Consider the following 12,428-nt stretch of genomic DNA (forward strand, 5'->3'; position numbering starts at 1 on the left):
ACATGGCATCAAAGATACAAATGCAGCACTATCTTTTAAGTATTTTTAAAACAAAAAGTTCCAGTCCAATAGATACACTAAAACAAAATTAACGTGAAACATTTTAAAACACGTTTTATAAAACTAAGTATATGTATGTATATTTGTTTTTGCTCAAACGACAGAAATCAGCCTGTAAATACTTCTTACAAACAAACCTAAACAGGCTAATACAACATTTAAGATTTAACGTTGCATTCATCACAAAATTATTTTATTCAACATGGTGCTGAACATATGTAGGTTAACAATTTCCTGTCTCTCTACAGTATGATGAATGCTGCGCTTCTCTAAATTACAATGTTAACTAAGGATTCTCAAAATTGTAATGGTTGCTTTTTTTTAAGTTGTCACTATTTCTTTTTATGACTATGTATAAAATGTAACAAAGTATTAAAGGATAGTTATACTATTATAAAGTTTAGTTTGGCATACCAATACGCATAGTACATTTCCCCATTTTCGCGAAAGGTAATAAATACAGATGAATAACGTGGATCCACCATATTTTCTAGAATTCTGAGACTTCCAAAAATGGCAGCACCTTGCTTACACATTTTCGCTCCAATCGACTTCCGTTCCATTCACGAAATTTCCTACCAAATGCTGTTTTCCGAGAGCTAAGATATTTACACATTAAAAAAAATAGCCAGCTGTTATATCACTAAATTAAAAAAAGTGGTTAAAAAAAATTTGATCTGATAAAATGTTCTGCCTTCTTTCAGTATCCTTTTGCCGGATGCCGTCATGACATGGCCTTGATCCTAGCGATCTGCGGGCATGAACTGAACAACACTGAACTGTTGCATCGTGGGACAACTGTGCTGAACGCCACCAGTTTCTAACATATGACTTTTTAGTTCGTATACAACCTTTATATGAGGAACATTTCTTCCCAATAGGCTACCAATCTACCAGGGTGTTTACCCGAGTTTGAAAACTTTTCATTTCCACTTCGGACAGTAAATACTATTTTCAATATAATTTCAAAAGTGCTTCATATTAAGGTATATATTAAGTTCTACGTGATAAAAGCATAGACTCAAGTAACTTGATATGCAATATTTGTATTAATACATTGTAACAAATTTCAAATCCATAGAGTAATGAGGTACAACGGTAATTCAGGTTTTATTCAGGTTTTCATTACTCTATAATATTTGGTAGTTAGGTTCGTAAATCAACAGCTTTGCATGTTTATTTTTTTTTAATGTAAGTACATAATGAAGATATTATATATGTCGCAAACAGTTGCATTTTAAAGAAATTTTATAAGTTTGTTCTTTAGAACTTTTAATTAGAAGGTTTGCAACTACCAAGATAGCTAGCTGTATAGTTAGTTAAGCCGAATGCTAAAGTTTTATTGACTTTCCATAGACTTTTCTTCAGTGACCACCAAAATTTGTGTCTTCAGTCGTCACATAGACTTTCTGGGGGATGCACTACTAATCGAGAGGTGTCCGTGGTAGTGGTTTTCAAACTATAAAAGACTACAACATTTAATAGCAGATTGTGTCTATAAGTGATACATAAACTGTTCTTTGAGGCACAGGGTCATTTAAGGAGTGCCAGACCTAATACGGAGATCATAGTACCAAACTACACTTATTAGAAGACTGAGCATCGTTCTACGGTATAACAGAAGGTGCAGCAGTGATAAACAGTGTACGTAGTGTACTACAAGAATACCAGTTTTGCAACATTTGACTTACATATCTGGTAGTATGCTGACGGATTGAATTCAAATATGCATAAGTATCTGTGAGAAGGATAATTAATTGTACAGGTATTTATTGTGTAGAACCGTCGGTACGTATTGTTCTAATTTAAAGGTAAAGCATTTTATGTATACATCTACGTAGAATCCAAAATTCATTATTCTCTATATTCACAGACACATATTAATGATAATTTTAATATTACATTTTGTTGTCACAATTTGTTTTCACAATTTCATGCACTACAATTTGCTATTTAGTTTTGCCCAGATGTTACCGTAAAGATTAATTGTCTCATTCATTTTGTTCTCTGATTGTGATTAGCTGGTGCACGACATGACTTATGTGTTCAGATTTAGTTTTGATTTGATTGGAATAGATATAATAAAAAACATATAATTGTTTGACCTTGTGTAACTTTTGTAAGTACACTATACAATTTTAGATACTACATTAAATTGAATTCATGCAAACTATGATCTAGAGTTGAGTGTGAAGGAATTAGCGTATTGTGAAGATTGTTTCATGTATCATGTCAGTTTTATTTGCATGTATATGAACTTAGTAACACAACAGATTACAATATACCAAGTATAGTTAACATCACATGTTCTTGTGTATCCGAATTAATTCTAAATGATGAATAATGGTGACCAATATAGAGAATAATTATATGCACTTTATGTCATTTTTATTTCCAGTTTTTCCACAACTAACTTGCTGCATAAGTTTATATGGAATAATATTTGTCAGAGAGTTAATTTCTCCATGAGCAACATATTTCAAGAAATTTGTCTGATCACGTGAAAACATAATAGTTAAAACATGGTGGAAGGATACTAAAAATAGATCAAGTAGGACTTTGTTTTCTATTAAATGCAAACCGACTAAATATGTACTGACAACTGCATTGATCATACATGAAAGAACATGGGTGACAAAAATAGGTAAGGGTTTTCAGAACAACCCAACCTATAACATATCCATGTCCTTATTTGTGATAATTTGTAAAGTAAAAAAAAATAATTTTTTAACAGTGCCACATCCTCTGATCCGGCAGAGCATCATTTTAATTTTATTTAAAACCTAATGCATAGAAAAATTTAAATTGCCAATGGTGATGTTCACAAACAATATTTACTACAGGAAAAAAGAAAAATTTGTTTATAGAATTTAGCAAAAAATAAAAATGAATTATATTTCAGTAGTAACATCACTTTTATATATTAGTATTAATTAAGGGTATGAAAAAAAAAAGAATCAATATTTAGTTTTTAGCATCAATTATTAATAATTACATTAATTACTTTATTAAATCAACATAATGATAAAAGTAATAGTCTGAATTCTAAATGACAAATATCTTTGAACAAAATTTTCTTTTTTAAAGTAAAAAAGTATTCAAATGAATTAAAACACTTACAGTATTTAACTACAGTAGAACCTCAATTAAAAAAACATTTGAAGTATTTAATTTCATAACCCTACAAGGTGTTTTACAATTACTAACAGTTAAATACATTGAATTTTGAATATTAAGTGCTCAAAACACAGATTTTTTCCCCCCCCCCAGATATGTTGTAATGAGATTTCAATATAATCATTACATAAACAATAAATATAATCCATTTAATTAAACTTTCTGAACCTGTTAATAAAAAAAAATTTCAAGTAAAAAAATCTCACTTGTAATATAAGTTACAATCTATTTGCCATTGGTCTGCAAGCATTCACAATAATTTTGCTATTCAGTTGTCGGGACTGCTAAAAGATTCAGACGAACATATGACATGGTTGATTGCAGATACTATTCAATTCTTCACATCAATGAATATATATTTTTTTAAATTCTGCAGCCCCTTTGATTTAGCCGCCTGAATCCACGACTTGTTTCTGATAAGACACTAAGAGAAGTTGCGAATACAACCACCGCACAAAGTAATTAATCAGAAGACAACATACCTGCAGCACGTTTTTTACATCTGGAAACGTGACCGCCTGGGTTGGTTCCAATACACTTTTATCTTCTCCATCTTTGTTTGCAGTGTTCCTTGACATACATTCCACAAGCTCTTTATTTGGTAGTACCTAGACAGATGAAATTTAGAAAAACAAAATTTAATGTAAACACAAATGCAGTGTCAACAAATAGGCTAATGATACTTATATTTACAAATTTACAAATACATCAGTTGTCTGTTCCCTCTCCAATATCTTGGTGCAAACTTGATCTAATGGTTGCAATAAACTAAACTAAAAACTTCACTGCATTAAAGTTAGAAAAGTTAGACACAGTCATTTTAAGGCTAGAGTGATAAAAAATAGTTACAACTAAAACAAATTAATATTATTCTGACAAGAATGAAATAATTCACAACAAATTACCGACATCTAATCCGGGGTTTAAAAATGTGCGATGCAGCGAGTTCCAACCAGAGAATCGATGCTGGCGACCAATGTCATGAGCATTACACGCGCCACAGATATTGGTTTTATTTTATGCTCGTCACCAACGTCGGAGAAGAAGAGGGTAATTTTGTTTACTTTTAGCCAAGAGGCACAAAACTAGTTCAAGTCAAGACTCTTGTAGTAACAAATCCATGTAAATTACATATTTGCACAGACACTGATAATGGTATGAGCCAATATCAATTTTTTAGCTGAAGTTTATTTAAAAATTAACCATTTTTTTGTTCATTCGTCACTATTTTATGTTTAATGGTCGAATGGCCTCAGAAGAAGTGAGAAGCACGAATGAGTTGCTCCCGGCTAGCAATAATCCATCGCTCTGCTGTGAAAAGGAAGGTGATCTATGTCAGTGGCTACCAACTTTAGCCTATGTGCAATTATTAAATTCAGAAAATAATAGTTAAAACACAAATTATTTCAAAAGAGAACAGTTAAAATGCACTTATGTGGGCAATTACCAGTACTTACATAATTATAATATGAACAAATTCTTCGTAAAACTAATAATATTGTGAATGATACAATAATTCATTAATGTTGCAACATCAGCTCAAGCAACTACTGAATGTTACAAAATGTTACAAAAAAATTACATACCTAAAACAAAGAAAACTTATTTTTTTTACTAAAACCATACAGTCAAGCAAAGCCTAAAATTAAACGCTCCAAATTTCAGGATGAAGAAGAATAAATAGGAACTCCAAGGAAACAAGTTTCTGAGAAATAAGAAATTGATAATGTAAGGTTCATTAAAAATAAATTCTTATTCAATAACACAGCAGAATGTTTCTAGAAAATGTACTCCTAGTTTCAACAGCATCTGCTATAAACAGACAAACAAATGCACAATCACATTCAAAGCTAACCTCATTAGATTTTTCATCAGCTGTAATAGGCTGCGCTGCATCTGACGTGACACTACATGGTCCTGGTTCGAGAGACACCTTATCGCGCATCTTCTCACGTGCGGTATCTTCCATCTCTGTAACCTGCACACCACAGGAGCTACTCAAAATCATAGAGTTACTAAACAACTGAAAACATTTATTCACATCCATGGTAGTAGTGTGAATTGTACCCAAGTATTAAAAAATTGAAAAGGTGATAATTGATTAACAAAATGAACTTATTTAATTGCATAGTTTAAAATAAGGATTAAAAATGGTTTATACTAACAAATTGTTTTGCTAATTATTACTTTGTCTTACTGAATATTTGTACAAGCATAGTACATATACTTAACTAAAAACTTATCAAACAGAGTAATGTATTGAAAAAACATGTAAGCCTAAAAAATTCAATAACGTAAAATGGTGGTCAGTTTTTTTAGAACATACAGGTAAGGTATATGGCATTTTGTGACACCACAGAAGACAGGAGAAAGACACGTCAAAAGTCAAAGGAACAAACAAATGGTTGCTTGGTCTTTCAAGCCAAGATGGCATTGGGGTCTAGCGAGTGAGTGAATCTACCGTACATCCGCATGGACACAACCGTGTGAAAGGGCACACGGACTCTGCTGTGAACCTCGCTCAAGGCATGACATTGTCAGTGTGGGTGCTAGACATGATTTCCCTCGTACTGTTGCCTGCACAAAGACATGGCTCGCTCATATGGCGTCGGACACACTTTAGATTCAGCAGTTGTGGGCTATACAGCGTCCCATGCCTCGTTCGGAATAAGTAATCACACGTAGATTATAATTCACTTCTTTATTACTTGTGTTACGTCTTTACATTTACCAGCAACATCTTTTGAAAGATTGAAACATCCTACAGCGCTGAGTCGGCTTAAGTTGGACTCCGACTCACACACGTGGTTGGACAGAGTCAGGCTGCGTTAGGTGGTTAACATTCCAGCATGCAGAATACAAATGATCACGTCATGCCTTCTACGTCCCAGAGGTAGGCCCACGGATTTAAGTTACAGCACTACACGACAAGTGATAAGACAAAGCTGAAATCCCTGTGCGTCCTACCTCGGTCAGTGCTCGTTGAAGACTAGGAATATGGCTGGAAGACACAGAGTCTGCGTTACTCAGAGCCACACAATGACAGTTAGACTTATTTAAAATCATGCTATAAGTGAGAAAAGAACAATACAGAATCATATCAACTAAAGCTATGTTACACGGAGTAACACAAATCCTTATTTAAATACACCATATTTTATAAATTTAGAGATCTGACAATGTCTCTGGAGCTCTCTGCTACCCTCGGATGAGTCCAGGTCCGTTGATAATACAATTACACTTGTTACATACAACTACTGTGTTCGATAAGTGTCTGCTCTAAATCATCACCCTAAGGTGGCAAAAAAATTTTAAAAAATAATAAAATTTATTAACTGCATATTTAAAAGGCACGCTGTACTAGCACTTCTGCCAACCCTCAGGTTGGCTGGCACACTGTTTGAATTGCATGATACTCAAGGGTGCACATAAGAGTCAGGTTACGAAGAGAACTGAAGGGTGTGGAGCCTCATCAGGCTCTCTGGGGAGAAGTCCTGGTGGATATCAACAGGATGGCAGTGTATGGCCTGTTGCATTTCATCTGTTCAGAAACAGGAGATCCAAGCAACAGCAATTGCCTTGTTATGGGCTTGAACGAAAACTTATGAAAGTTTCGGAGTAAAAGTTTACAAAAGGGGCGAATCCATAACAATAAAAATCAATTAAATGTGAAAAAAGAATTTATTTAATTTCTGAATATTTTTCTAGTGATTATGCATTGAGATATGCTAAATATATTTCTGATAAACATCCATTTTATCTGCCGATCCTGTTAGAAAAAAAAAATGCTGTAATATTGTGAGAATGGTTGATTAGGTTGATTTAACTACATTTTAAACCCAGTTCAGGGTTCCAATATATGCTTATTCTAGACAATTCGCTTCAGTTTTCCCTTTTATCCCTGTCTAACTTGTAACTCAACAGTAATTCAATCTGACTAGCTACTATCACACGACAATAAGCATTTACAAAAGCCTGGTATTAGAATACCTAGTATTAGTATTAGATCCAGTTCACCCAAGGTTTAAGTCTTGCTTAATACTGTAGGTGCTAAAACTGTGCTCTGAACATCGTAGTATGTCATCATTTAAGAACTTTATTAAATAAATAAGAATATTTGTGTGCTGACTAGATTGTGCTAAATATTTTTTGTCCTTTTTTTTTACGTTCCCACCTTGGAGTTACGCTATGAAATTCACTGTGCACTTTCTAAACTAGAAAAAAATATAATTCTGCATTAAAATTTGGAATTCCTAAGCTATTATGAGTTTTATTCTATAAATAATATGTTTCCTTAGAATTACACACTACCAACTACACCAGAAGCTATTGTATCTTGAAGGCTAAAACCACCATAATAATAAAAGGAATGAGGTTAAGTTTATATCCCTTGCAGCTATGCCACTGTGCTTTTTTTGTGTTGTATAAAAGCTCATCATTATGAGTATTCATGTGTAAAAACTTAGTTGATTGTGTCCAGGCCTTAACAATTTTTCAGAATTTTAAATGTAGCTAGACTAACCTAACCAACCATCCAAACTATTTTACAGTATTCCAAATGTTGCTAACCTAACCCAAACAATCATTAAACAGTTAACTACTTAAAATATTGTAATGTCCATTTACAGGATCAATTGAAATGTCAGAATTCATAAAATATATATATCTATCTTTTTTTATATGGTAACAGTGCAGTCGAGGCTGTTGCAAAATAAAGAAAAAAATTAAACATGGTATTATTTACATTCTTTTATCATTGAAATTATTTACAATGGGGAATTGCAATTAAACTGTTTTATGTTACCTTGCGATGTGAATGTTTTGTCATTAACTAAGTAACTAAAAACCGCTTGAGAGAAAACTCTTTATGTGCCTCCGAAAGATAAAATTATAATGTCGCTGCTTTTCCGTGAATAAAATAATAAAATTATGAAAATGATTTTTCCATCATTAGAGATGTTCCTCTATTTATCATGAAAACAATGTTTCTAAATTTCTATTATTTTCCAATAGATTACCATTTAAAGGTTACATTAGGTAGCCTGTGCAGATTTGCACGTCGCCATTGTGCTTTATTGTAGCTAACTGATCCTGTTGCTCTCAATATGTAAGTACAAGTATATTTTGTATATGGATTATGTAAAGTAGTGGAAGGTAAAAAAAAAAAAAAAACTGTGAATCCCTACTGTGCACCCAAACCCAAGCAACCTTTGACAGGGATTGTTTTAGCAGTATGGAGGCGGCGTGAAGCACCGACTTGTTACGTGTGACAGTATGTACCTAATCTTACGTAAAAAAAAGAGTTATGATAAGGAGTATATAACATCAGGTTACCTAAATATTAGGCGCTCCATACCTTCGTACTTTTAAAAAACATCCCTGTCAAAGGTTCATGCTTTGGTTTGGATGCACAGTAGACTCTCTCATATTTTTTTAAAATTGTTTTATTTACCTTCCAATGCGTTAAAAAATCCAAATCCAAAAATACACATTATATATGGAGAATCACAGTATCAGCACTACAACTGAAGCACAAAATGGCAACAGCTGCATCAATTCACAAGCTTTGTAATGTAACCTACAAATGGTAATTGATTAGAAACCAGCAGAAATTTAATAATGCTGTTTTTAAAGAGGTAAAACAAGAATGTGTGTAGTACAGAAAAACACCATTTACAGAATTTTTTTTTTACAGAAAAGAAAGTTACAATATGAAATTTTACCCTCCCAAGTAGATTATTGTTTTTATTGCTTGTGGTTTTTGTGTTTTGTTATATTGTTTTGATTTTTTCAATATATAACATATTCAAGTAGTAAAAATGTAATATGTATTCGATCCTGATGGTATGATGCTGTATACATTTATCCTGTGGTACATGATGCTTGCTGTTTTAATTTGGTAAAAGTTTTGTATTGCGTATCCAAGTCTATCCCTTGATCCTAATGGCACTATTCTTAATACATCCATCCTGTGGTACATGATGCTTGTTGTTATAATTTAGATACTTTGAAAGATCATGGATACAACAAAAATTGTGATGTAACAATGAATTATGATCATATTATCAGATCAAATAAAAATCTAAAAATGAACAAATTTTTACTTACTAACTTTGTTTGTATTGTAATATTTTGGTAATGTGCAGGATTTATCAACGTACTAAATTAAAACAGCAAGCATCATGTACCACAGGATCAATCATACAGGATCAAGTGATGAACTTGGATATGTGATATGGAACCATTACCTTTAAATTATTACCGAAAAATCATGTAGGCTTACACATTAATACTGTTGTAGATGTTTAATTTAGTATGTCAAAAGAGCCTTCACATAACAGGGGTTACTAAGAATTAAGGCAAAATAAATACAGTAGAACCTCACATATCCGACCATGACGGGACCGGGCCATGGTCGGAACGGCCAAAAGGTCGGATATCCGTAGGAGCAAAAAAAAACACCTTTCCCAGCTATATGTACAGTAATACAGCTTTATTTGTAAAAATGTTGCTGTATAAATTTCAAACATTTACTTTTGTTAAATTATAAATGAGAAGATGAATACAATGTAAGCATACCTTATTTAAAGAATTCAGTAATGTATTTTTGTTTCAGTTTTGCCAAATCTTGATTTTGCAGAAGTGTCCCTCCACTTTTTCTACCCACAATACATTACGTTACGTTTAAAAAAAAAACACAGAACAGTACAAGATTATAGTAGGAGCACATTCTGCACCAACAATCACGGCTGAACTGACAGTTTGCGACACGAAGACATGTAGATGCGTCACTTTTTCAAGTCTGAACAGGCTTGCCAACCACGGAGACTAGGTCGGATATCCGGAGGAGTCGGTTGTGGGAAGGTCGGATATGAGGAGTTCTACTGTAATAATGAAAGGATAGTTATGAAAGTCAGCTATATTACCAATGTAAAATCAAATAAAATAATTATATTTTTTTTAATTTTTAACATATTTTTGTAAATGACCTAACCTAATCAAATTTTCTCTTTGGTTAAATTAGCCTTATTTCCCAAGGACCGGGATTATGTACATCATCAATGAATACTGGTTCATTGTTTAGAACCGAGATTTTGATCATCAACTAGGAATTTAAAAATGCCCTTTACGGGAATAATCAAGTGACATCAGTAGTGATGAAAACGAGTACCTATTTTGTAATTTATTTTATAAGAAAAAGTCACGACTCCGCTCTTTTAACCAAAGAGACTATCGGAAAGTAAATCAAAAATCATTAATCTCTTACTTACTAAAGAACTTAAACGAAATCAAGAATATACTGAAATACATTAATTTGCTGTTGAAAAGTACAAAATGCGCATTTTGCAAATAATGTTATAAATCTCACGTTAGCATTCCACAAAACGAAAACAACCCATATTTGCCACTGTATCCTACGAGTTATCCTACGCTAGTACAAAACCAATACAATAAATGCACAATAAAAATTTGAACTCGTTTACTCCTTGTGTCATATTACAAAAAAATACAAAAACAACAAACAAATATTTGACCATGGATACAGGAGCAAAAACTATACAAAACTCTATGAAGTATATGTCTCTAAAAGAACATAGAGCATTGTAAAAATTGTGCCATTGAGCTTTATCTTACGGTGCAAAATGGGAGAGAATATTCCTTCACGCTCTTGCAAATTTAAACTTAGTTCTTATCACTCTCGATTCCTCAAGACCATTCCACTCCTGCCCAGACCACACCAACAATAAGTACATCCCCCATTCTGTTCTCCTCCACGTCTAATCCAGTGAATCCTCTGCGCAATCTGTTTCCCAAATTTCATCGGCCCTTCTCCCTCTTGATCATCTTGAACAGTATAACCAGCTTTTCTACCTGCCTCCTTCGTTCACTATCCCAAATCACTGAAGATCACAGGTAGCTTATTCACCGCATGCAGCACTACATTCGTTCACGCCATTTGCATCTCTGACACACCCCTGTGATGCAACGAAGAGCTGCTTAACGGTTTTTGCGAACAGAGGGAGCACTAACGTGTGTCATAAAATGCTCTCCACTTTCCCAAGTTTGTTATGCCCATCGACGCCCCATGTCACAAGCATTCCTCAATGTACTTTTCCCTGGGGTGCACCACAAGTACTCTGGAGGGTTCGAAGCCTTAGAGGAGGTGGTTGGTGGCAGAGTTTTGGGCCAGGTGCAGCCTCATCACTGAGCAATGGCAGGCATCTGAGATGGTGCCCTGGTAATGCTGGGTGTTACCCAGTAGTCTCCCATTTGTGGATGGTACCTACCATTAATCTCCCCTGAATTTGATTGGGAGGGACACACACGTGGGAAAGGCGCCTGGAGGTTATCGTGTGTTGACCGCATCGATCACAAAGTGTGTGGGTCGTGCCCTGTCGATCTCGTTGGTCCCATTAATGAGAACGAAGGTCACCCTCTCATCGTCGTCTTGACAGAAAAAGCATGCAGTGACTTAGATGAAGTCAAATTTTTATCTCGCCATCTATCACCTATAAATCTAGAGGAAACGGTACTTAGGTTGATAAGTAAGAATTAATAAGAATATTCTTATGTAAGCAGTCATTTTCATAAAATACAGTCTTAAAACTGTTCCTACAATGAAAATGCCAAACTTCAGTCTATGTTTTGGGGTCTTATCAACATATGCATGCTGTGCATGCTGTATGCTAATAAAAACTAGTTTTTTTCCCCTTAAAACAATGTAATTATACAGATGAATCTACCCCCTATCAACACGTGGGTTAGTTTACTGCAACATCATCTTGGAGCCGCAGTCTGTATTCTCCTTTTTTGAATAGTTCGAAAATAAATAAAAGCATTAAAAAAAATCTATTTAATTCCAAGGTCATTAGATATCTAATGACCTTGATTTAATTCTATACACTCTGCGTTGATATTTCATGTGTATACTACTTATCTCTTGTGGCCTCTTCTCTATGGTCGTAGTTGTTTTATGATTATTTGTGGAACTTTTGAAATCAAGTGAGTTCGTGTTCAATCAAATAAAATTTGTGGCGGCTATTAAGAAGTCGTAAGAATTTGCAGGGATTAAAAATTATTAAGTACTTAAACTTGAAATCTCTTTATGTGCAATGAAAAAGTTGTTTGTTTTATATTTTGTTAATATTAAGGCTTACGTTGTTTACAAAACGAAAAATTATTTTAAACAA

General features: G+C 33.6%; 2 protein-coding genes across 13 annotated transcripts in view; one reads left to right on the top strand and one right to left on the bottom strand.

Annotated features, from left to right (window-relative positions):
* The window catches only part of LOC134528071 (putative uncharacterized protein DDB_G0271606), a 38,671-nt gene extending 27,900 nt beyond the window's left edge, over positions 1–10,771 (bottom strand). For 2 of the 5 annotated variants that reach the window (XM_063361292.1, XM_063361296.1), the window contains exons 1-3: positions 10,509–10,771; positions 5,093–5,215; positions 3,720–3,845 (exon numbers count right to left, since the gene is read on the bottom strand). In XM_063361292.1, the coding sequence (XP_063217362.1) occupies positions 3,720–3,845; positions 5,093–5,206 (240 nt within the window). In that variant the 5' untranslated portion in view covers positions 5,207–5,215; positions 10,509–10,771. The other 3 variants (XM_063361295.1, XM_063361294.1, XM_063361293.1) reach the window with 3 other exon arrangements.
* Positions 10,772–12,185: 1,414 nt separating this feature from the next.
* Positions 12,186–12,428, top strand: part of LOC134528075 (zinc finger matrin-type protein 4-like) — a 70,625-nt gene continuing 70,382 nt past the window's right edge. For 6 of the 8 annotated variants that reach the window (XM_063361309.1, XM_063361313.1, XM_063361320.1 and 3 more), the window contains exon 1: positions 12,186–12,240. The gene's annotated coding sequence lies outside the window, so the exon portion shown is untranslated. Of the gene's footprint in view, positions 12,321–12,428 lie in introns of all 8 variants that reach the window. The other 2 variants (XM_063361310.1, XM_063361322.1) reach the window with 2 other exon arrangements.

Source organism: Bacillus rossius, chromosome 1 (assembly GCF_032445375.1).
Source record: "Bacillus rossius redtenbacheri isolate Brsri chromosome 1, Brsri_v3, whole genome shotgun sequence".
Taxonomy (NCBI): domain Eukaryota; kingdom Metazoa; phylum Arthropoda; class Insecta; order Phasmatodea; family Bacillidae; genus Bacillus; species Bacillus rossius.